Source organism: Spermophilus citellus (genome assembly GCF_964194105.1).
Source record: "Spermophilus citellus genome assembly, chromosome: 7".
NCBI classification, from domain to species: domain Eukaryota; kingdom Metazoa; phylum Chordata; class Mammalia; order Rodentia; family Sciuridae; genus Spermophilus; species Spermophilus citellus.
In genome coordinates, this window is record NC_138188.1 from 106,839,421 (window position 1) to 106,866,217 (window position 26,797).

The following is a 26,797-nucleotide window of genomic DNA, read 5'->3' on the forward strand; positions in this document are numbered from 1 at the left end:
ATGCAAGACTCCCTGTTTCCTCAGCAACAGAATAACTTTTAGCACCCCTAGTAGAGAAATCTCTGGTGCAGCCAGGCCCACAGGGACCTTGGTGAGGTTTTACCAGGTCCTTATTGGTGTCCCTTGATAGAATCGGTGATGTCCTGGTTTCATGGTGGCAGCAGTCTCAAACCTACATGTACTCTGATGTTGGGCTGTGTAGCCACACTTTGGTGAATAAGAAAACCCAGCAGGGTGCATCTCTCTCTGCGTGTGTGGGGTGCACCTTTCTATGGGTTGCCAGGCCACAGGGAGCTAGGAACAGGGGACTTCTAAAGAGATGATTCAAAGGTACATTCTGCATGTTCTCTGGTAGAGTTGTAATTCTTAATTTGGGAGACAGTAATTTCTGACGTCTTCTGGTACCACTCCCAAAGTCTGGATTACTTCATTCCTATAGTGTGTACTCAAGGACAGATAAATCTGCCTAAAGTGGGGAAGAAAGGTAATCCTGTTTTCCCTGAGATTAGGGAGGAGCAAGAGAGAGGAAGATAAAGAAACATGTCCATTTTAAAAATCATTTGCAGTGGGGCTAGGGATATAGCTCAGTTGATAGAATTCTTGCCTCACATCCACAAGGCCCTGGGTTCAATCCTCAAACTCACACACACACCAAAAAAATTAGTTGCAGTAGCAGAGCAGTAAAGGCTTATTCAAAGCATAAAGTGGACCAGTTGCAGTCATGAGATATAGTGGTCCTAGAAGACATACTGGTAACCAATTTGAGACCCATGATATGCAAGAATATTCATAATGATCATATTAAAAAGGTCCACATTTCCTATGATACTCTACAAAAAAAATTTAGGTGGATTAAGAGTTAAATACTTTAATAATAAAAGCAAATACGTGCACACATACATGAAAGACTAGTAATAGGGAAATTACTTTTGAACTGTTGATAGAATAGAAATGAAAAAGGACAGTTTCATTACTTAGATAGTTTCAGCTTTGATAGAATGAATACCAATAAAGCTGAGATTTAAATATTCAGAAGAGTGGAGAAAATGTTTGCACTAAAGACAAAATTTCAATAACTAAAATGTATGAAAAAGCACATATAAGGATAAAAATACCAATTGTCCATTCAATGAAAGATTAAAAGACAAGAAGAAAATCACAGTAAATCATGACTTTAAAAATATGCAATCAACCTTACCAATAAAATAACTACAGACTAAGCCTACTGTGAAGTTTCATTTTGTATGTAAAAAAGAATCAGAAAAACTTCTAAAAGTTATGAAAGCCCAGGCCTGCAAGGTTTCAGGAAAGCAGATCTGCTCATGCATTAATGATAGCAATGCAAATTGACCCAGTCTTTCTGACGGGCAAAACAGTCCTTTATTGAAAGAATCATAAATATGCCTTATCCCTGACCAAGTAGTCAAATTTATCCTGAGGAAATAATGTTTAATAAAAAACAAAAGTATACATATATAATGTTTATTTTATGATAGTTAAATGCCAGAAGAAATCTAAGATTCCAACAGCACAGATATAGAAGCTAACTATGGTATATTAAAATGATATACTTTAGTGCTATAATAAAATTGATGAATACAAAGCTGATATAAGAAATAGAAAATATTTGGTTAAATCATGTTGCATAAGAAGAATACCCAGTTGAACATATGTGCCCACTACAATGATAAAAGAACCATGAATATATTTGATCATTGTAGGAAAAAGACAGATCTAGGGAATTTTTCTATTGGGTTAAGGCCAATACACTTGTAGTAAAATTATTCCATAAATTTATTAAATCATTAGATTTTTAAAAAATTGAATATTTCTCTAGAGACTTTGTAGGACATTGAACTGACTTATAGAAATACGGTTATTGGTGGCCTACCTAATCCAGGAAGGTGGACAGATGATGGTGTTTCCATTTAGTTATCTGAACCTTATTGAGATTATACTTTGTTAGAAAGAAAAAAAAAATCCCCAAAGCAAGCGATTCTTGCCAGCGACCCATGCTGACAAGATGAACTGGGTTCAACAGAGCTGGCTGCAATATTAAGCTAAGAAAATGGCAAAAAAGCACAGGACATAGAAGTAATTTTCATATTGAGGGTGGGACTGTCCTGCGACCTCAAGGGTCCTCCACGCTGGAAGGCAAGAGAATAAGTGCACCTGGAATCGCTTTATTTTTAGGGAAAAGAAAACAAAAGATTTTTGATAGACTATTCTACACCAAATAAGGCAAAGGATAAAGTTTCAAGGGGGTTGCCCAATCCCATTGGGTAACACTCAAGTCCAGAGCTGAAGCAAATTTCTTTGCCAAGCAAAGGAGAAGGCCACTTGCCTCTCTCAGCTCCTGGCTTGCGATGCCAGACCAACACCCCCTTTACTCAAGGCTGAGAGGGGATGCTCACCCTATGGGCCAGTGGCCTCCTCCAAAGGATGATCAGAGTGCCTCCACCCACTCCAGGGCAATGTTCCAACTGAGAGTTTTAGTAGAAACAATGCTTCTATTTAACTAGCTGGAAGAAACTGTTAGCTCTTAGCTACCAGGCAGAAAGTAACTTGAGAAGTGGGATTACTGTGGGTAGGACTGTGTTCCCCCCAAAAGATATGTTGTCGTGCTAACACTGAAACCTGTAAATGTGACCTTATTTAAACACAGGGTCTTTGCACACGTAATCGAGTTAACATGAAGACCCTACTGGAGTAAGTTGAGCTCTAACCCAGTGACTGGGGTCCTTATAAGAAGAGGAGAATTTGTACACAGGCAGACACTGGGAACATGCCTTGTAATGAAGGAGGCAGAGATTGCAGTGATGAACCTGCAAATCAACAACTGCCAAGGTTTAAGGGTGATTGCAGAAGCTGGGTCAAAGGGGGTGGATGGGAAAGTCTGTCTCTCAGAGCCTCCAGCAAGGACCAGTCCTATTGATAACTTGATTTTGGATTTCTGGCCTCGAGAACTGTGAGAAAATAGATTTCTGCTGTTTTGAGACATAAGGTTGGTTGGAAATCAATAAAGAAATTAGCAAAGGGAATTAAATATTTATCTTTTGGTAGAAATACTAAGGACAACAAAAATGGCCTGCAGTTGGCTACTGGCTTCCAAGGCAGTGGCAAAAACCATGGTTCATTGGTTTCAGAAACACACTTAGAGAAAGTCTTTACCCCTCCACTGTCACCCACTCCCATCAGAGTATAGTTCAGGAGTTGCCAAATCCAGTCCACTGCTTTTTTTTTTTTTTTTAGATATTTATTTTTTAGTTGTAATTGGACTCCATGCCTTTATTTTATTTATTTTTATGTGGTGCTGAGGACAGGGCCTTGCACATGCTAGGCAAATGCTCTGCCACTGAGACACAACCCCAGCCCCAGTCCACTGCTTTTCTTTCTTGCTTTCCTTTCCTTTTGTTTTCTTTATCTTTTAAAATTTTAATGCTTTGGGTAACTCTTCTGGCATGTAAAAATGAAGTGAAATTCAACTTTTTGTGTTCATAACAGAGTCTTATTGAGACATAGCCACACTCATTTGTTTGTGTATAGTCTATGGTTACTTAAGGGTGAATACAAATCAAAAATTAAAAATTTAGAGCTGGGCGTGGTGGCGCACACTTGTAATCCCAGTGGCTTGGGAGGCTGAGGCAAGAGAACTAAGAGTTCAAAGCCAGCCTCAGAAAAAGTGAGGTGCTAAGCAACTCAGTGAGACCCTGTCTCTAAATAAAAAAATACAAAATAGGGCTGGGGATTTGGCTCAGTGGTCAAGTGCCCCTGAGTTCAATCCCAGGTTACCCCTACCCTCCCCCCCAAAAAAAGCAAAATTAAAAATTTAATTCTCCCTTCCCTATTTTCACTTTCAAAAACTTGTTCATTCTTTTGTTACTGGCAGGAGTTGGATTTGTTTTTCACGGAGTCAAGGAATGAGCACAAACACCAGGTACGCAAGTGAGCAGGAATTTTATTTAAAAAGAGAGTGAAAGAAAGACCCAGAACTCCTGGTGCAGCTCACCTGTGAGGGGCAAGAGTGCTCTTTAAGTCAACAGCATTCCTTCTTCTAAAGGCACTTCAGGAGAAGTTGATAAGCTCCTCCTGATTGGTTCTTCACTGTTACCAGGCATGTGCACTTTGTTGATTGGTTCTTGATATTTCCATTGTTCCATGAATGTGCATGGACCGGATTTTGCTGTCGCTTTTCATGGCATGGAAACTTACATCCTTTCTGAGAAACAGGACCTAAAACAGCTAAAACAGCTGTCCTCGTGCTTGCCCTCTTGTCAACCTTCACTGTCCCTTCCTTACTCTGGACTGCCTATCCCTTTCTGTCTTACTTTTCTTTTGAGATGTATATATTTTTAAAGCTTGCTTTTAAAAAGCCAGTTTTACACCCCAGGAATATTTTTTCCAAAATCTTAGGAGCCATCACTTTGAAATGTAATCATTAAGGAATATGCACCCCCTATCTTTCAGTTTCCCTGGGAAGGCAGGACTTTGGCTGGTACCTGGCTCCAAGTCATAACTACCTGCCTGTCAGAGAGATAAGGTTTTTATTTCTTTGAATGAAGGCAATTAGTAATATGTGTAGCCACCCCATCACCAGGTGAATTTAGGAAGAACTACGTGGTTTTAAACAGAGTTGTCAAGTCCTCTTACTTGAAGATTAGTTATTGTTTGAGAATATGTGTAACCAGTTATTTCTGACTGATAGTATTAAAAGGTAAAGATTTTTTTCCATATATTTATTTTGTTAGTTGTTGATGGACCTTTATTTGTTTATTTATTTATATGCAGTGCTGAGAATCGAACTCAGTGCCTCACATGTGCTAGGCAAGCGCTCTACCCCTGAGCTACAACCCCAGCCCCTTCTTTCCATCTTTGTAATATCTTTAGTAGATTGTCTGAGATACCATCATACTCTTGCTTAATGGCTCTTCAATAATAAAAGAATTTTCTTTCTCTCTACCTTGTGGAGAGGTTTTCTAGGCGGGCCGAAGATTTGTTTTTTAGTTAGATTTTCCCATCAGCTGCTTTTGGTCTATGATGGTAGAATGGATCAGTTGCGACAGAAATCGTTACCAGACTAAGGTCTGGTCTGCTCGACACTTGAAAGCCAATATTTGTGAACTTGAGCTTTAAGAGTTGGTTTATTCAGGAAGGCAGCACATTGATAGGTGGAGGGGGCTTTCATACTCAAGGCTCCATCTTGGGGGACTTTTGGGTGAAAGGGGCTCTTACAGGGAGGGAAAGGAGGAGCAGGGCAAGAAGGCTGCATGCCGAGTGGGGTCTTTGTCACCCAGGACATGTGTCTCCCTCCTTTTCCATCTCCTTCTTTTGAGGTGCTGGGATCAAACCCAGGACCTTGTGCATGATGGGAAAGTACTCTACCACTGAGCTGCATACCCGGCCCTCCTTTTTCTCTGGAACGTTAGAACATCCCAAAGGACCTTGATCTTTTGGGGCTAGTTTCTATAGTTCTTCTTAGACCTACATGTCACTTTCCCATAAGTTAAACCTCAGCAATTTGCATGCTTTGTGTTAGTTTATGCAAAGTGAAGACTAAGGAAGGTCATTACAAAAGTCACAAGAAGTTCTGGGTTCTATAAATCGAAAGATTATTTAGCAGTTAGCATCTTAATCAATCTGATTTGGCCTTTCTTTATGATTTTGGACAAAATCTTTATGAGTATTGGACAAAAGGAAGAAGACTTGATACTTGCAAAAAGATCAAGGAGGGGACACAAACTTTCAGAAGGGCAAAGAGAAAGAAGCCAAAGTAACTGTCAAGGACACTCTCAAAGGGACAGTCACTGTTACAGTGTCATGGGTTTGGCAGAACTTAAAAGGTTCCTGCTGCAGATCTGTGTAGTACAATACCTAGAGAAAGCCAAATTATTCAATCTAATAAAATAAGAGGAATTTAGAGTTCATGTGATTTGTCTAAAAATAAATTGTGTCACCTGACAGCACAGTGAAGTAGTGAGAAGAGGAAGTGGATCTTAGGGTAGGGCCTTGCCAATAGAATGGCTGGTGGTTAATACAAATAAGTGAAGTTGGCCAAATGGAGATTTTGGGGGACCAGATCCAGGAAGCAGCTATCAGTTAGTTGCTGACATATGAGGAGGTAAACTGTTAGCACACAATCCAAAAGAAGTGGGGAATCTGGGTTTGATATGAAACTCAAACTTTTTAAATGTCTCCATTTAACTCAAAAATTTCAGAAATGGGTTTCAGGTTAGGCTTTAGTTCAGTGATCACCAATTTTGAACTTCTGACCTAGAGAGTAGAGGAGAATCTTTCCCTGTTCATTGTAACTGAAGAAAAGGTTTGAGTAGGAAATGGTTGGTAAATTGCTAGAAATACTTAGTGTGAACTTTGATGTAGGAGTTGATTCCTATGTGGAGATGTCCATAGTCTAAACCTCTATTAAATGATATGATATAACATAGCTGCAGTATGGAAACAGGATCTCACATGCAGATTTCAGTGTGGACTTTCTCTGGAAAAATGTAGCCCCCTGAAGACAGATGTATTGGAGAGGGTTCTTCTTCCTGCTGTGCATTGGATGGGGATGTGAGACATTTTGTTTGGATATTAAATGAAGAACCACTTAAATAGTATAGAGAAGTTGGGGAGTTATGACCATGACTGGCACATAGTAGGCCCTAAATAAATGTTGACTGTTGGAATTAGCTATTGTTTTCTGGACTATATAAGGAAACACAGATCACTTGGCCAGGATGCAGCATCTGCCAAAAAAGAAACAGAGGAAGCTAAACTACTTTTCCTCTCAAAAGTAAAGGTTTGGTATATGTATTGTTTTAAAACATGTCTACAGGTTCCTAAACAGTTCTCTCATGAGGATGTGGAGTCTATTTCTCCTTCTCTTGATTATGTGCTGGCTTTAATAATTTGCTTCTAATAAATAGGATGCTGAGAAGTAACTTTTGAGAGCTATGTCATAAAAAGTGATACCATTTTAGTCTCTCTCCATGCATTAGAAGCTGAGCTACCATGTTTGAAGTCCAACTACCCTCGAGCTACCATGCTGAAGAGACCACATGGGAGTCACATACAGAAGCCTCTGTCATTCCAGCCCTTAGAAGTTTGAGTTGTCCAGACATGGCACGAGGCATAGGTAAGTAGCCTTTTAAATGCCTCCAACCTCAGCCGTAGTCTGACTACAAAGAACTGCCTAGCTGAGCCCAATCAACCTCAGACTCTTGAGAGAGAACAGAAATAAATGACCATTGTTTTATACCATTAAATTTTTTTGGTGGGGGGATGTTCAGCAGAAAAGATAACTGAAATAATCTACTCACTCTCATCCTATTAAGAATTTTTAAAAGTTAGATATGGCTTGGTATAAAAAGGAAGTCATTTAAACTGAAATTTCTTTATTTTCATGCCTTTAAATCACTGACAGATTAGGGGATTTAAGGAAGAAGTTGATATGTAGGATAATAAATTTATTTTAATTCAGGCATATCACTGACTTATGGAAGCAGAGCAAAGATGTTTTTTAGAATGTACTTTCTGAATGGTGATAGATGAAACATCCAATCACCCTGAACTTGAGACAGCAAGAAGGAAAGACACTAATTTCTTCAAGGAGGTGTTCTGTGAAAGACACACAGATTGAGCAGATGGTACCTGTTCCTAGTCACTGACCTGCCCTCATTCCACGCAATTAAGAGATGCTTTAAAAGATTAGACCCAATTATGTTTCAAGTTGGCTTCTTCAGGTATCAGATACTGATATGATATGTAATGTGCAGGATGTTTATTAGGAAGTCAATACCGGTGGAGGGGAGAGAAAAGAATTGGGCAAAGAGGTGAAGCTACAATGAAGTCCTGACAATAGCCTCAGCTGACCTCATAGGGCTCACGTGCTAAAATTGCCAATTAGAGTTGCACTGTATTGAGCCAGAGAGGCTGAGCCATGTGTTTTCACCTGAATCAGTCATTGGATGGGAACGACCCAGGAAGGTGTGACCTTGGACCAGTGGCTGTGTATCTGAGACAATCGCTAAAGACGCTGAGAGCAGTCAGCACTTCCAGCAATTGAGTTAACACTCCCCTCTATAAAGGGGACTCTGCATGGCACACCACTGTGCTAAATACTTCCAAAGGGATCAAACCATTCTGCTGTACACATCATTCATTTTGTTTCTAAGGAAAATTTTGGAGCACAAACTTCAAAATTCCAAAGAAGTTGGCGAGTTTCAAAAGGAATTTACTGAATGGCAGGAAAAGGAGACTCAAGAAAGTGACATAATCTCCCTGTATTTTAGTGATGATTTTATAAATGCATGAATTATTCTTAATTTTCTAGTCATGTGACTGAACTCAGGGCCAAGTTTTGGTCCATTCAAGTCTATGAGCGTGTTTTAGTTAATGGCTATGAACTGCATTTCTCTGTTTCTTTTTTGGGCTGGGTTTGGATCTGACAACATTCCTGATTACTGGGATTTACTTTTAAAAAAGTAAAACTAGTAAGAACACAGAATTTAATGAAAACAGATTTGGGTGTTGCTTTATATAAAACCATTTGTTGATCCCTGTGGCTTCTTTAGTTACAGAAAGCCTATGATTTTAGAATGAACTTTCTGAATGGAAAGCAAATACCTGGGTGACCACATATTTCAAACCAGAGAGACTTTTAAGAATGTGATATCGGGCTGGGGATGTGGCTCAAGCGGTAGCGCGCTCGCCTGGCATGCGTGCGGCCCGGGTTCGATCCTCAGCACCACATACCAACAAAGATGTTGTGTCCGCCGAGAATTAAAAAATAAAATAAATATTAAAAAAAAATTCTCTCTCCTCTCTCTCTCTCTCTCTCTCTCTCTCTCTCTCTCTCTCACTCTCTCTTTAAAAAAAAAAAAAAAAAAGAATGTGATATGAACCAGTTGCCTTGATAAGAACATATTTGTACAGAAAAGAGAGTCAGCACAGCAGGCCTTTGCAAGTCGCCCTTGGTTGGCCTCTGAACTTAGATTAAGGAAGGGTTTCCTCAGTTCCTTAACTCATTAGAAGTGTGGTTCTCAGAGCCTTAAAACTGTTGGTACAACATGGGTTGTGCTGAACACCTTAAATTCTTCAAAGTCTGAAATTTTGGTACGTGTTAGGCAGAAGGTCCCTACATGACCATCCCTGAATAAAACACCTTGGGCACCAAGTCACTTCTTAATTTTTTGACATTTTACTACTATCTATGCCCTTGCATTATTAATGTCTATGGTGTCTGTATGGCAGAAGTATTGTATAATTCTGTGCTACTGTTCATTTCTTCTCAACTCTGTATTCAAAATTAGGCACAATGGGAATATTTACACAATGGAATTGGCAAACAGAACCCTGCGCAGTGGTTTCATTAATGAGGTTCTGGCATTAAGTTAGTTAGAAGAGATCAAAATAAAACACACAGACAGTACCTTATTTTATATTGCTAGGTCCAAGACGGCTTGCCTCCCTGGTTCCCCGCCTCCAGCCGCCCAGCAGGGCAGCGAGGATTACTCTGGGCTAGCAGGAGAGAGAGAGAGCGAACACGCCTGGGAGCAGCCTTTTATTTGGGGGGACAAGAGATTCAGGGGAGAATTCCATCCAATGAAGGTTGAGGGGGGGCTGCACTCCAAGGTCAGGGTCAGTGATTGGGTCTCCAGGGTCAGTGGTCACGCACACCCCCACACGGATGGGCTCTCTCATCAGGAAAGGGTCGGGATAGCTCCGACACAGCCAGAGCGCCTCAGGCCCTTAACGGGAGTCACCCAATCACGTGTCAGAATGGCTCCCCACACAGAACTTGTTTTGTTTATTATCCAGACTACAGAAAGTAATGAAGAATATGTTCATGCGGCAGATTATTTAAAATTGTATCATGTCTATAGCCATTACATTGTAAAAAGCACAATTGAGGAAATATCCCTCCAGAATTTGAAAGCTAACATCCAATTTAGTAATGAAGGAGTCATGTCATTGATAAGAGTCCTGACACGGCTGGGGGTATAGCTCAGTAGGAAAGACCTTGCCTAACATACTTAAGGGCATGGGTTTTATCCCCAGCAGCCACTAAACAAACAAACAAAAAATAGTTCTTATATATGTCTTCATTGTTTCATTTTCATCTTATCTACTTTTTCCAGAGACACAACAGATTTATTTAGGAAAGCAAATACACGTTCAAGGGAGAACTCAGGCTATCTCAAGGGAGAGAAGTCTTCTTGGGTAAAGTGTGAAATACATATTTGAGGGAGAACACCAACCATCTTGAGAGTGAGAAGATTTGGGATAAAGCAAGGAATGCATATTCTCACGGAAGAACATGGGCCATTCCCAGAGGGAGAGACAGCCTCATCTTATCCATTAATGTAAGTACAAGTGTCAACCAACATTTTTGTTAGAACTACACTTAATTATCAATTGCAACCATAGTTGACTACAGATAAGTTTGGCAAAAATCTTTGAAACATTCTTTGAGAATTAATTTACTATTTTGAAATTATAATCAAGTATTATATACCTATTATTATTTATAATTATGTGCAATACAATCATTATATCATTAAAATTCATAATGGACATATACACATGTGCAAACTTTTTTTTTCCAGAGAGCTGATTGTTCAATATTTAATAGCGTGTTGCTGTGGAGACCCTGCATGATATGATGTGTTAGTAAAATGCTGTATGTTTTTCTTTTTAGATATGATCTGGATAGTGCTACAAGAGTTAATGCTTCTCTTGAGATTCATGCCTGTGTGTTTGACTCAATGATGATCCTATTGGATGAGCAAGAATGATCTTTATTCTGCTTTACTCTTCACCTTACACAATTTTGGAAAAATCAAGTCCACTCTGGACTCTTCTGCAGAAGCCACCCTCTAACTCCCCCCAACTATAATATTAATGAATCTACATTAATATTAGGCAAAGTTACCACTAGGGATTAATGCACTGGCAGGATTGAGAGGAGACTAGCCTTACAGAGGTTTGAAGAAGATAAAGCTTCTGGAGAAGACTTGTGCCTGGGGGAAGGCATTGTGTGACTGGCTCCCTCAGAGGGCAGAGCTCCTAGGAGTGCTTCTTCCTTGGCCTATGGCCATATCCTATTTTGGAGGAACAGAGTAAGGGGGTTGAGGAGCACAGTGAGGTGGAGGGGTGGGCATGAGGTGCTCACAAGTCACCAACTCAGGTCAGACAGAAAAACAGTCTCTTTCCTCAATTTACATATGCTTTCCCTCCAGTGCTCTCCATTTGTAGAGAAGCTAAAGGGGGAATTTAGGTGAAGTAGGTAAAGGGAGCTTCAATCCCCCAATGCAGACATGAGTTATACTAATATAAACTGTGAAGTGGAAAGACAACCCAGGAACAGTGATGTGACATGGCTGCTCTAGGTGTTAGAATGCCCTCTTTCCCCAGGCCATAAGGGGACACTTGCTTCTAGGAAGGAAGTTTCAGGAGGCAGCCACCAAAGGAGACGGAGAACTGAGAGAGAATTAACACACTTCAGGAAGGTTCAAGTGAACAGGATGAAAATATCTTAGAAGATAAAATACTGCAGGGCCTAATGATGCTCAATAGTTTGTTCCTTCTAGAATTTTCTTTCCATGGTTTCAAGACTTGCCACCCTGATCCTGATGGCTCCTTCCCTGTTCACCCAGAAGCAATAAGCAGACCTCAAGTGGCAAGACACATTGCTGATAAATAAATCCTTGAAAGATGCAGAAATGGCCAGCTAAAATTTCTACTATAAATAAGAGTTTTCCGCTATGCCTTATAAAGTGATGAGGTAAGACACTGCCTAGTTCCATAATCCTAAACTTGGCTGTGGTTTGGAATGAGACAGAGATGACAGATACCCTGGGAGAGAGTCACCATTGTATGTCTGTGGGTTATGACCCACTCTGCTGGGTCCTCCTCACTTGCACCTGCCAGGTCCAGAGTGGTTTGGATCTGATGAAGAGAGCGCCATCTGCAGGTAGAAAGCAGAAAGCAGTAGAAAACTATCAGGAAACTGCAAAGCATTATTATAGATCAGGAATAAAAAAATCCAGTAAATTCTTTGGCACATCTCTGGTTCTCTTTGTTCTGAGATTTGGCCTCATTGTGATTAGATGACAATATGCAAGGTCCAGGCCTGTGAGGGAGAGCAGCTTTGATTTTGGCAGGCTCTCAGAGACCTCACCCCCTGCTTCACTGAGAAACAGAACCTGTTAGACCTGCTGTTGCACTCTGGTTCCACCTTGTTGCTGGTGCCCTGGGGAAAGACTTCTGCTGCTAATTCTGATGCTATCAGAAAGCCCTCTCACTTTCTCCCACTGCCAGTATCCTCAGCCTTTCCTTCTTCTCACCACATTTATTTACTCATGCCTAAACCTTTTCTATTTTAAAAATATTTAAAACCGGGGCTGGGGATGTGGCTCAAGCGGTAGCGCGCTCGCCTGGCATGCGTGCAGCCCGGGTTCGATCCTCAGCACCACATAGAAACAAAGATGTCTGCCGAAAACTGAAAAATAAGTATTAAAAAAATTCTCTCTCTCTCTCTTAAAAAAAAAAAATAAATAAAAATATTTAAAACCAGGGAACAAAATAACAATTCCCTGATCCCCCAGGAACAGTGATGTGACATGGCTGCTCTAGGTATTAGAATACCCCCTTCCCCCAGGCCATGAGGGGACACTTGCTTCTGTCCGCCCAGGATTCCCTCTCCTTCATAGGTGCACTTCTGGAAATCACTGCTCCCTCTTCCTTCCCTTCCTGTCAGTCCTCAGGTTGCCGCCACTTTCCTCTGTCTCTTCTCCCCGGGAGACATGGTTGCTGGGTCCCCAACAGGTCAACAGACACTGCTGGGATTTGATGAATCATCAGCACTGGAATGATGGTGCCTCCCTCTGAAGATCATTTTTTAATATTTATTTATTTTCTTTTTCAGTTGTAGTTGGACACAATACCTTTACTTTATTTTTATGTGGTGCTGAGGATCAAATCCAGGGCCTCACACAGCCAGATGAGTACTCTACCATTGAGCCACAACCCCAACCCCAAGATCACTCTTTTTGTCATGAGTGAAGGATATACACATTCCCAGCCCCTCTCCCACCTCTCTGGCCGTCCCATAGTCTGTCCATGTAGTAGATTTAACTATTGTTCAGTCACTTGCTGGGGTCATCTATGGATGCCCCTGAAATCATCTTTGAGATTTGCCTTCTCTCTGCACTTACATCCTTCAGCTATTCCTACCTGAAGTATCTTTTTAGAACCTTACCTCTTCTCTGTCCTCCCCTGCCAGCACCCCACGTCCCCACCCAACAGTTCAGAAGCCCTTTCACTGGTCTCTCTGCCTCTTCTCTAGCCACCACACCTCAGAGTGATTCTGCATGTGTAAACCACACAACAGAAACCCTGTCCCCTTCTTAACCCTCTAAGATTATTCCTTGATCATTCATAGGCCTCAGGTGACATGTCACCTCCCAATAAACCCTCGCTGATTCTCCCCACTTGGACTTGGAGCCCCTTCTCATTTGTTTCAGGAGCACCTGTGTGTTCCTTTCCAGACAGCTCATTCCATTGTGTCATAACTCCAGTGCCCCCCAAAGTTGCCTGAGTTTAGTTAGGGCAGGGGTGTTGAATCCGTCCCTAGCCCAAGTCATCTAGTAAATATGTTCCACAAAAATGGGGGGGGGGTCCTATCATTTCTCCCATGTTTCTAGATGCATAATATTAACAGAGCAGGAAACAAAAGAAGGAAAGTAAGGTCAAGGGTCAAGTTCTGATAAGTACATTGATCCTTGAAAGTAGTCCCAAAATGGACAGCAAATGTCCAGAGAGGATCACAATTAGTGAGCCATTTTATTCTTCTGTAAAATGTCGGCCTGTGGCAGAAATGAAACTCTCATTGTGTTGGTTCAAGGTCCAGTGACCCAGGGCTACTGATAGCAGCCCTGGTTTGCAAGAGTGGCAGGCTGTGCCAGAGCGCTGAGGACCGCTATGCACAGGTGGATCGAGGCCTGAAGCCTGCAGGGGAAACTGCAGCTCCAAAGGGTTAATTGTCTTTGCAGCGGGCCAGAGAAGAATGCGGGGGGCGGGGGCTGTGGTGGTGGGGTAACGACTGCAATCCAAGGGCAGCTCTTTTGAAGACTGAAACTTAGAGCCGGGAGGGGTTTTCCAGGAAACGAAAGCGAAAGAAGCGAAGTTAACTTCCCAGAGTCGGGGCGGCCCCGGCAGTCCCCGAGAACGAGCGGAGCCAGGATGGCTGCGTCCCGCTCCTTCCCGCTGCTGGTGGAGGGGTCCTGGGGCCCCGATCCCCCGAAGAACCTGAGCACCAAGTTGCAGATGTACTTCCAGAGTCGGAAGAGATCGGGCGGCGGGGAGTGCGAGGTCCGCCAGGAGCCCGGGAGCCCGCCCCGCTTCCTGGTGCTCTTCTTCCCGGAGGACGGTGAGGGGCGCAAAGGGCTGCGTGCGGAGCGAACCCCCCCCCCCCGGGCTTGCTCCGCAGGGGAAACTAGAGGCAGAGGCAGGCGGGGGAGTATCCGCCGGGCTCTTGAAGCAGCGGTATGGGTGGTGGCCAGGACCGCGGAATGGCCTCGTAGTGCCCCGGGGGCGCTGCGGTTCCCCTGCGCGCTGCGCTTCCAGGCGCTTGCTGGAGAGGTCTGGAGGTGACCATGGAACTGTGCAAACGAGTCTCTATCTCCTTTTCCAACCCTTTCTATCCTTCCCAGTTGTTATTTAGGTGGAAAAGGAAAAAGGATTAAGAAACGCGAAGAGTCACAGGGATTCTTCATGGGTCATGGAGATTCCCAGCTGTTTGGGGGGGGGGTCACTTGGGAGAGCAGCAGTGTTGCTGCCTAAAGTCACAAGGTCTGGGTGTAAATACGTAGGGGACCTTCCCTTAGGTTGGTATGTTGGAGGGGAAGGCAACAGTGCTGTTGATGAACACACCACGTACCTCTGTGGAGGGCCTATTGTTGCCTCTTCGGTTTTGGGATTGTCTTGAGATTGGGAGGGTGGATGACGTTCTGAGGTGATTGTGGTTTGGATTTTGGAGCTTTGGGAGAAAGTTCCTTCTTCAGGCCTATTGGCTGAGTTCTCCCCAACTCCCCACCCTTGTTCCTATGTGGGAAGGGAGGCCAAGAGCCCCGGATCTGGGTTTGCTCAAGGTGGCTGTCATGGGAAGCTCAAGCGCACCTTTTCCACTGGGATCTTAGAGACTGACAGTGACCTCTCAGGATGTAGACCACCCTTGATCCTGCTTTCTTGTGCTGAATTTGGAGAAGCATTTGGGCCAGAGCAGAGGCAAGGAGGCTTAGGAGGCCATGCAATTGGACTGGTGGGATGTCCCAGCAGGGGTTCAAAAAGGAAAGAAATGGAACAGAAGGGGAAGGAAGTGAGGGTGGAAGAGGACGGGAGATCTGCTTGGCTCAGATGCTTCATGGAAAACAAAGTTCAGTGTCTTCGAGGGTTAATTTGACCAGGGAGTGTTCAGAAGGGCAGCAATGGAGCCCTTTCCCTTTCCGTTCCCTTTCCCTAGAGGGTTTCCCTACTTTTGATTCCTACTGTCAACATCACCACTTCAGAGTTCTTTCTTCTTTAGCATCCTCTATCCTCAGGAGTAGCTCTCAGATGGGGGGGGGGGGGCAGACCACCTGCATCTCAACCTCCCTGCTAGGTTTCCGTCCTCCACAGAACCTAGTTCACACTGCCCCTCTGTCTCTACCACAGGCTTCTCTAGTGGCTCCTGGGGTCTTACCCCAGTCAGATGACTCAAAAACTGTTTATAGTCTACATTCCCGGGGATGGAAAATCCCTTTTCAGTTTCAGTTTCCATCTTGAAGCTCCGCTTTCCCGGTATCAGGTCATCAGGAATGTTCTGAGAATGGCCTATGCCCTCGCAGAGGTTTCCCTCACCTTCCCCTCTCCACACTCCACCCTCTACCCTCCACACAAGAAAAGACTTCAGCAAGCACAGTCTGTAAGGGACCGGCGAAATGTGGGAGGAAGAGACCACCAAGAGACCGTCTTATGTAACCGCAAAAGGGTTTATTTGGGGACCAGCATGTTGGGGCTCAGAGCTCACTAGAGCAAAGAGAGATAGAGCCCTGAGAACAGTTTAAGCAGAGCTTATATATTTTTCTTGGAGAGGGCAGGGAGAGAAGTTACATTTTGTAGTTTGGTGGTTGGGGACAGTTTATTTTGGGAACAAGATTAGCAAACAGTTTACAGTTGGGGACAGCACAACCTGGGAACAAGATTAGCAAACAGTGTTTTGTTAAGCATATAGAAAAACGGAGTGACAAGTACCTATTTTATTAACCTTTCAAGTCGACAGTGTGAGATGACTTTCTTCACATAATTCTGTAAAACCAAATAGTATGAGTGAGCCTACCAGCAGTTTCCTGTAGAAATGAGTGTATAGCAAATAAGAATGAATAGGAAACTGTATCTTGCTTTTATATAGTTAACCAAATTTCTGAAAAGTTAGTATAAATTGATTTATAATCTTTTTTTTTCTGTGCAAGAGATCAAACCCAGGGAACTGTGCATGTTAGACGAATATTCTGTCATTGAGTTATACCCCCAGTCCCTGACTTAAAACATTCTAAACATGATTTCAGGCGTGTACTTTTGTGTGTGTGTGGATGGGGTGTGTGGGGGGGATTGAATCCAGGGGTGCTCTACCACTGAGCCACACCAAAGCCCTTTTTTAAAAATTTTTTACTAGTTATTGAGGAACCTTTATTTATTTATTTGTTTATATATGGTGCTGAGAATCGAACCCAGTGCCTCACACATGCTAGGCAAGAGCTCTACCACTGAGCCACAACCCCAGCCCAAGCCCTTTTAATTTTATTTTGAGACAGGGTCTTGCTAAGTTTCCCAGGCTGACCTCAAACTTGCTATCCTCCTGCTTCAGCTGGTATTACAGGTGTATGCCATCACATCCAGTTAATGATAAAATGTGGACATTTTATCATACTTTGTGGTCATAATTTGACTCCTGATTATTCAGATACCTTGGGATAAGAGAGCTCATCTTCTTAAATAAAATTAAACATAAGTGACTTGAGGTTGGTGCAGGAGGAAGACTGTCCACATGGGTAACGGAGTCTGGACATGAGAGTGTCTGCTCTTTTTCTTCCCAGTTCCCCCTGTCCTTGTTGGGGATCACATACTGATGTAACCACTATTGCTTTCCTGAAATCCTTTATACATATTGCACACAATCTGAGAAGAGGCTGGCACAGGAGATGCCTGAACAGGATTTCCTTAACATCTAGGAAGTAGAAATAGTAATGCCACACAGAGTGCATGATGCTAGATAACAGCCTGGTCTTGGGCTTCAGGGGTCACATCCAGTCCTCAGTCCTCACTCCAGCTTAGTCCAACCCTTTAGGGGTCTATGTGAAGAGTGGAGTTGGAGTCTGGTGTTTCTTCCCAGGTTTTTGGAGGCCTATTTTTGAGTGGACATCCAGGTGAGGCTCTACTTGGCCCACCGCCTTCATGGCTGTTTGAAGTGGGAAAGCCATCGAGCTCCTCTTTATGAAATATTCTGACCCCATCAGGCCAACCACATTAGAGCAGGGCATGGCCACCCAGCATTCGTGCCAGAGCTGCAGCCCTGAACTGTAAGGTCCTTTTCTTCCTGACCTCTTTGCACCCTCTGCCAATGTTGACCATGCCTCCTTCTTTAAACTCACTCCTTCCCTGTTCTCTGTGGTAGGAGACACTGATTTTCCTAAGTTTCCTATCATCTCTCTCTGGATGCTCCTGATAAATACAACTCACATAAGCATCTCTCTCTCTCTCTCTCTCTCTCTCTCTCTCTCTCTCTCTCTCTCTCTCTCTCAATATTTTTTAGTTGTAGATAGACACAGTGCCTTTATTTATTTATCTTTATGTGGTGTGGAGGATCGAACCCCAGTGCCTCATACATGTTAGGGGAGTGCTCTGCTACTCAGCCCCAGCTCCAGCCCAAGCATAGCTCTTAAGAGAGTTTCAGAAAACATTCGGAGGCAACACTCTAAGTGGGTAAAGCTGCAGAGAAGGTATTTCCTTCCAGTCACTCAGCTAGTTCATAGCAGGTCTGGGAGTCTAACCCAGGCCTTTGGACTTTATGACCACTGTTCAGTTTGTTTGCTGTAGCCATCTGTCTGAGGTGCTACTTCTTTTTGTTTGTTTTTGAAAAATCTCTCCCATTTCTTCTTCTCCTCTTCCTCCTCCTTCTTTGTGGTATTTATTGGGGGTGGGACCCAGGGTCTCATACATTCTAGACAAGCACTGTACCACTGAATTATACTCCCAGCCCTTTTTATTTCCTTTTATTTATGTATTTTTTTATAAGGTGCTGAGGATCAAACGCAGTATCTCACACTTGTGGGGCGAGTGCTCTACCACTGAGCCACAACCCCAGGCCCCTTTTTATTTTCTTTTGAGACAGAATCTCACTAATTTGCCCAGGCTGGCCTTGAACTTGTGCCTCAGCCTTCCAAATAGCTGGGATTAGAGGTGTGTGTGACTGTGCCCGGCTCTCCTATCCCCTTTTGTCTACTCCCTTTACTATCAGATGTAAGACCCTTATCATTACCTGCTAAGGAATTGGTCAAAATGGCTTTCTAACTGGGCTCCTGGTCATTCTCCTCATGCCACCTGAGTCACCTTCTAAAAATGGAACTTTCATCTTGTCATGTTCCAGCACTCAGTCTGCCCTGGCTCTCCATGTGGAATCTTTTAATTAGCTCATTCCTGTGTAGAATGAATGTTGCTACCTTTTTGAGTGCCTACTGGGTGTAAGGTACTCATATTAAGTTCTTTATAATTTTTCTTCCTTTTAATCCACACAACACTGGTACAAAATAGTCTTTATTAACCTCATTTGTAAGTAAGAAGAAAGGCTTTGTAAGTAAGCCTTTTAAAAAACATGCTAAATGTGTAGTCAGCTTTTCATTACTGTGACAAAATACCTGAGGTAATCAATTTAAAAAGAGAAAGGTTTATTCTGACTCATAATTTTGCAAGTCTTAGTTCATGGTTAGTTGGCCTGTTGCTTTTGAGCCATGGTAAGGCTATACATCATGGTTAGAGTGCTTGGCAGAGGAAGCCCTTACCTCATGGCTGAAAGTGAAAAAAAGAGAGAGAGGAAGGGGTTGGGGTATGTGTGTCCCAATATCCCCTTCAAGGGAATGACCCCAGTGGCCAAACTTCCTCGCAACAGTCCTTACTTCTTTTTACATTTTTATTTATTTATTTAGTTTTAACTTTTAGTTTTTTTTTTAAATTAGTGGCTAGTGGATATATATAGTGATGGATTCAGTATGGTTTTTTCTATATGTACATAGGAAAGTTAGGTCAGATTCATTCCACTGTTTCCCCTTATTCTGTTCTTCCTCCTTACCCCTCAATCCTTTTCCTCTATTCCACTGATCTATTTTGATGGAATTTCTGCCCCTCTTTTTCCTTTCCATCCCTTTCTTTCTCTCCCCTCTTCTCTCTTTTCCCCCCCTCTCTTCCCCCCTCTCCCCTCCTTTATTTTGTACTAGCTTCTGAATATCAGAGAAAACATTTGACCTTTAGCTTTTTTGGGTCTGGCTTATTTCACTTAGCCTTATAGTCTCCATTTCCATCCATTTACCAGAAAATGCCATAATTTCATTCTTCTTTATGACTTGAGTAATACTCCATTTTGTATATATACCACATTTTCTTTACTTATCCATGTGCCTAGTTGAAGGGCATCTAGGTTGATTATTGTGAATTGTGCTGCTATAAATATTGATGTGGCTTTTTGCCTGTAGTATGCTGATTTTAGATGTTTGGGATCAACATACCCAGAAGTGGGAAAAACAGGGTCATATGGTGGTTCCATTCCTAGTTTTTTGAGAAATCTCCATACTGCTTTCCAGAGTGATTGCACTAACTTGCAGTTCCACCAACAATGTATGAATATACTTTTTCTCCCACAACCTCACCAACACGTATTATTATTTGTATTCTTAATAAATGCCACGCTGACTGAAATGAGATGAAATCTCAGTGTAGTTTTTAGTTTTAAATATTTTTAGTTGTAGATGGACAAAATACGTTTCTTTATTTATTTTTATGTGGTGCTGGGGATGAAGCCCAGTGCCTTCCATGTGCTAGGCAAGTGTTCTACCACTCCTGAGCTACAGTCCTAGCCCCTCAATGTAGTTTTTTTTTTAAAAATTTATATATGACAGTGGAATGCATTGCAATTCTTATTATACATATAGAGCACAATTTTTCATATCTCTGGTTGTTTATAAAGTATATTCATACCAATTTGTGTCTTTATACATGTACTTTGGATAATAATGATAATCACATTCTACCATCATTAATAACCCCATGCCCCCCCTTCCCCTCCAACCCCTCTGTCCTATCTAGAGTTCTTCTATTCCTCCCATGCTCCCTCTCCTTACTAGGGATTGAAGCTGGGGTTCTTAACTACTGAGCCACATCCCCAGCCTTTTTTTTTGTGTTTTGTTTAGAGACAGGTTCTCGCTAAGTTGCTAAGGCAGGCTTTGATCTTCCTGCCTCAGCCTCCTGAGCTGCTGAGATTACAGGTGTGCACCACCACGCCCGGCCCTCAATGTAGTTTTGATTTGCATTTCCCTAATTGCTAGAAATGTTAAACATTTTTTCATGTATTTGTTGACCATTTGTGTTTCCTCTTTTGAGAAGTATCTGTTTAGCTCTTTTGCCCAATTAATAATTGGGTTGTTTGGGTTTTTTTTAAAATTTGGTGGTGTTTTGAGTTATTTTTATATTCCAGATATTAATACCCTATCTGAGGAGCATGTGGCAAAGATCTTCTCCCATTCTCTAGGCTCTCTCTTCATGTCTTAATTGTTTCCTTTGCTGTGTAGACACTTATTAATTTGATGGCATCCCACTTAATGATTCTTGGTTTTATTTCTTACACTTTAGGAGTCTTATTAAGGAAGTCAGTTCCTGTGCCGACATGTTGGGCCTACATTTTTTTCTAGCAGTTGCATAGTTTCTGGTCTTATTCTTAGGCCTTTGATTCTCTTTGAGTTGACTTGTGTGTGAGATAGGGATCTAGTTTCATTCATACACACACACACACACACACACACACACACACGTACACACACACGTATATTTTAGTTGTTGATGAACCTTTATTTATATGCAATACTGAGAATCGAACCTAGTGTCTCACACCTGCTAGGCAAGCACTCTGCCACTGAGCCACAATCCCAGCCCATAGTTTCATTCTTCTGCATACGGATTTCCAGTTTCCAAGCACCATTTGTTAATTAGGCCATCTTTTCTCCAACATGTTTTTGGATCCTTTTGTCTAGATAAGTGTATTTATGTGGATTTATATCTTTGTATTCTATTCAATTTTATTGCTTTTCATGTCTGTTCGGTGTCAGTACCATGCTGTTTTTGTTACTGTAGCTCTGAGTATAATTTGAGGTCCAGTATTAGGATGCCTCCAGAATCACTCTTTTTGTTCAGGATTACCTTGGCTCTTCTGGGTCTCTTGTTTTTCCAAATGAATTTTAGAACTCCTTTTCCTAGTTCTGTGAAGAATACCATTGGCATTTTGATGGGCAGTGCATTGAATCTGTATAACATTTTTGGTAGTATGTCCATTTTAACAATATTAATCTGCCCATCCAAGAACATGGAAGAGCTTTCCATCTTCTGAGGTTTTCTTCAGATTCTTTCTTCAGTGTTCTATAGTTTTCACTGTAGAGGTCTTTCATTTCCTTCATTAGATTAATTCCTAAATATTCTATATATTTTTAAGGTTATTGTGAAGGGGATTGCTTTATTTCTTTTTCAGTAGATTCATTATTGTAGTATAGAAAAGCAATTGATTTATGTATGTTGATTTTGTATCTTATCTTGGTACTTCAGTAAATTTGTTAATCGGTTCTAGAAGTCTTCTGATGGAGTTTTTTTGGGTCTTCTAAACACAGGATCATGTCAGCAAACAGAGATAATTTGAGCTGTTTTCCTATGTGTAGCCCTTTAATTTCCTTCTCTTGCCTGATTGTTCCGACTAGAATTCCAGGGCCTATGTTGAATAGGGGTGGTGCGAGTGGGCATTTGTCTTGTTCCTGGGTTTAGAGGAAATGCTTTCAGTTTTTCTCCATTTAGTGTGACGTTAGTTCTACCACTTCCTGTTAACATCATGGGCTGGCAACTAAGCCTTTAATACATGGGCTCTTGCGAGACCCTCAGAGCCAAACCATAGCACTAAATATTAAACAGTGTGTTTAAAGATGAAATTCTAATCCACATCTGCTTGCTCAACTTTTGTTCTTTTTTACTATACATAGTCTCTCTTGAGAAACTGGCAAAGCTATTGATTGATGATGGAGCTCATAGAGATGATGGTATAATTTTGTAAATAAAGATTGCTTGACTTTTTTTTTTTTTTTTTTTTTTTTTGGATGCTTTAGTTCGGCAAGCTGTTCTGGAGAAAAAGGATCATGAGTTAGTATTGCCAGGAAAAGGAACATTCAAGTTAACTGTCCGGTTACCCACAGCCTCAGAGGAAGCCCCAGTCTCTGAGGGGAAAATTTCAACAAAGGTAAGTAAACCTGAGAAGTTGTTCAAAGGGATCTGGGGTGGGGGGTCCTCCCAAGTATGTGGGACGGGAATCTCAATGAAGAAAAAACAGTGGAATGAGAAGTGTCAACCAAACTGGAGTGAGAACAGCTCATAAATGCAGAGAAGGTGAGGGTGGTGATAACATGGTATAAAACAATGAAGGATGAAGCACTTTGTTGATTTTAGACACTTTTGGAAAATTAAGATTCAGTGGTTATCCTAATATCAGTTTCAGATATAAAATTTTAGATTGTTTTGTCTTGGCTTCTTTTTGACTGGAAACTTGCTAATTTTTTTAAACAACGTTTTGAGGGTTGAGGTGAGTTCTATAAAGATGAGTTCTACGACTATGTGTAGTAAAAAGAATAAAAGTTGAGCAAGCAGATGTGGATTAGAATTTCATCTTTAAACATACTGTTTAATATTTAGTGCTACAGTTGGATCTGAGTGTCTCCCAAACATCATACTACAGATGCTGTGTCCTCAGTTGTCAAATAGATTGTCAGATTATTGGGAGGCTTGAGATGAGTTCAACGAAGCACACGCACAGTGCTTGTTATATAGTAAACATTCAATAAATGCTAAATGGGGAAAAGCAATTATGAGCTAAGCTGTTTCCCTGATTTAGGTCTTACCCCATATCCCAACTCCATATCCCAAATACTGTGTGAATTGAGTATTCTGCTATTTTTACCTTTTTTTCCCCCCCAATAATTATTGTGTCTAGTACAGGGATCTGCTCTGACATGTGGCACCAGATGCATTCAAGAGCTCCACTATCAGAGCTTTTTGTTATCATTTCTGTTTACCATTCATCTCCAAGATGCTTCCATGGATATTTTAAAAAATTTTTAGTTGTAGATGGATACAATGCCTGTATTTTGTTTATTTAGTTTTATGTGGTGCTGGAGATCGAACCCAGTGCCTCATGCGTACTAGGCATGTGCTCTACCTTTAAGCCACAACCCCAGCCCAGACATTTATTTTTATTTATTTATTTGTTTTACAGTGCTGGGATCAAATAAAGGAGCCTCACACATGCTAGGCAAGCACCAAACTACATTGCTAGCCTTTTCATTTTGTTCCCTCAAACAGGGTCTCGATAAGTGGCCTGGGCTGGTCTCCAACTTGTGATCCTCCTGCTTAGCCTTCTGAATGTCTGGGATTACAGAAGGGCACCACTGCATGCAATGACATTTTCTTTCTTTCTTTTTTTATTAAATTTGTCTTTTTCTAATTGTTTAGTTGTAGACAGACGACAATACCTTTGTTTTATTTATTTATTTTTATGTTCCTCACACGTGCCAGGCAAGCACTCTACCACTGAGCCACAACCCCAGCGCCCTCTCCATGACATTTTCCTAATGTAAAGAAATTATTAGTGATACATTAATGCTACTTTATTGTTTGGGTTTCAGGAATCCAAGAGCAAAGAAGATGTCAAAGAACCAGGTAAAGTCTCAATTGATATAATTCTGACATTCACCAAGAAGTTTTGCTTTTATTAAGTAAGGAAAGCATTTAGGGGAAGTTCCTTCCTCCTCCTCCTCCTCCCTCCTCCTCCTCCTTCCTCCTCCCTCCTCCTTTTCCTCCTCCTCTTCATTCTTTGCATTATAGTTACACATAGTTGTTGGGTTCATTTTGACAAAACCATACATGCATTGGATTTGATTTACTCCATTTCAGTCTCCAGTGCCCCTCCTTTCTCTCTCCTCCTGCCTCTCCATATTCTCTTTCCTCTGTTCTACTGGGCTTCCTTTCTCTGGTTTATTTATTTACTTTTGATTGACACTTTATACATATACATACTGATAGAATTCACTGTGGTATATTTATATAAGCACATTGTGTGGTTTTGTTCAATTCATTCTGTCCACATTTCCTCCGCATCCCTGTCCCCTCTCCCTTCCTTTCCAACTCCTTCTATTTGCAGATCTTCCCTATATTTTTATGATATCTGACCCCACCCCCTTTTTTATTGTCCTGGAAATGTTGCAACCATTTTCTAACCTGTTTTTACCTGACTCAGACTCTAAGGGGAGTTACCAGCTAGGGAGTCAGACGGTCTTCATCAAATCTTTTAATGGCTCTTGTGAGACATGAAGAAGTCCTGAGTTGAATGGTTGGTCCACACTGAATTCTGATGACGGCCAAAAGGCTAGGACTCTTGAAATGGATTGGAATGGGGTAGATGGTTTCAGAGCTGAGTGAAACGTGGATGGAGAGTGGTTATCTAACAGATCCAAAATCTCAGGGAGAAGTTATCTAACAGATCTAAAATCTCAAAGGACGCTGCCTCAAGGATGCATTACACATGCCTGAAAGTCAATGCAGAAAGTTGAAAACCAACTTTGTGGTTTTTAACCCGCTGAGGAGCTGACAGCTCAGGGAAAGTCACATAGCAGAACCACAAGATGTGAATATTGAGCCAGTGTTCAGATCCAGCTGGGCTGGGCCTGAAAGGGGGAAACCAGCAACTAGAAGATCCTGGAGAAGAGACAAGAACAGAGAAATACTGGTCACCTGTGGTTGACAAATTCTGGGACTTCCAAGTCCGCATCTCAGTTATGGGTCCCTTCTGAGCTTCAGACCTTCTGTCCAACCTTCCTTCTGGGAAGTCAGACCCAGAATATCTGAAGCCACCTATGTCTGCTTCCTCCCAAACCAATATCCTTTCCGACTTCCTTATTTTTCTTAAAATATATAATTTGCTCCTCAACAACTAGAAACTTCAGACATCTTCTCTTTGACCTTCCACATCTCTTGTTCAGAGAGACCTATTATTTTTTGAAGAGTCTTCCTCAGCCATCTTCTCACCACAGGCCCATCTTATTACCTCACAAATCCAACATGGCAGGAGCTGGCAGCTGTGTCCCTCTGTTTCTGACACCCTGTTTCCTGATAGCTGAAACAGTCCCCTGTACTATTTCTAAATATCTTCTTGTCCTTTTCACAGAAACCTTCCATGATTCACTTTTATCATCCACTGCAAGGTCAAGTCCAGACCACATTCTGGATCTAGACCACCTCTCCAGTCTTGTTTCTCACATCTCTTGAAAATGCTCCTATTGGAGCCACACAGGTCCTTTGGCCATTCCGACCATTTTCTGAATGGCCTCAGGCAATCACAGGACTCTGCTTGTGCTCCTGTTGCTCTTAGCACCCTCTGTCTGACTTTCTGTATCTGATTCTCTGGGCTCTTCAAGACCTGCTCAGCTTCTTCTTCTTTCCCTGCCAGTCCAGTCCCTTTATCTAATTCTTGGACTCTTTAAATGTTCTGGATGCTTTTTACTTGTCAGTTAACCAAGCTTCTTGGTGCTGAAGCTTCTAAGAATTGTGGGGCCATAAAACTGTACTGCTAGGAAGACTCTTTCCTGTTCAGTTCACTTGGTCCACTGTTCTCATTTTACAATTAAGAGACTTGCCCAGGGTTGCATGGCTGAAGAGTCATAGTCAGGGATGGAATGCATAGATCCTCACCCTAGCCCAGTACTCATTCTGGTTGGTCATACTTATCTCATTTAATGCTAAGTTATGTTGTTATTGAATTTTTTTTGTTTTTTATTTATTATTTTTGTTGTTATTATTGAATTTTAAGCTTTTATACATATATATATATTTATTTATTTATTTATTTATTTATTTATTTATTTATTTTTCAGTTTTCGGTGGACACAACATCTTTATTTTATTTTTATGTGGTGCTGAGGATCGAACCCAGTGCCCCATGCATGCCAGGCAAGCACGTCACCGCTTGAGCCACATCCCCAGCCCCAGTTTTAAGCTATTTTTTTTTAAATTTAGCATGAGTTTATGTGCATCGTCAGGTATTCTTATTTTCCTTTAGTGAGCCAAGTAGATCTCCGGTTCAGTAAGCATTTACTGGGCCTCAATATACAGTGTGACAGCAATACTAGGGTGAATAAACATGTGTTTGCTTTGGGGAAGCTTAGCTCCATAACTATAATGTAGTGCTATGATAGAAATATATGTCAGGTGCTATGACCTGAAGGATGAGATAGGTTCCTCATAGAAATGAGGCAGAAAAAGGTGAAATAAAATTGAACTTAAACTACTGAGATATTATTGGATAATAGTAATAGATGATTAAATGCTACATTTTATTTATTTACTTATTTATTTATATTTATTTTTTAGTTGTAGTTGGACACAATACCTTTATTTTTTAAATTTTTATGTG

General features: G+C 41.6%; 1 protein-coding gene across 1 annotated transcript in view; it reads left to right on the forward strand.

Annotated features, from left to right (window-relative positions):
* Positions 1–14,066: 14,066 nt before the first annotated feature.
* The window catches only part of PARP14 (poly(ADP-ribose) polymerase family member 14), a 47,715-nt gene continuing 34,984 nt past the window's right edge, over positions 14,067–26,797 (forward strand). Inside the window, exons 1-3 of the mRNA XM_081300620.1 lie at positions 14,067–14,428; positions 22,446–22,576; positions 24,015–24,048. Coding sequence (XP_081156746.1) covers positions 14,242–14,428; positions 22,446–22,576; positions 24,015–24,048 — 352 coding nt within the window. The 5' untranslated portion in view covers positions 14,067–14,241. The remainder of the gene's footprint in view (positions 14,429–22,445; positions 22,577–24,014; positions 24,049–26,797) is intronic.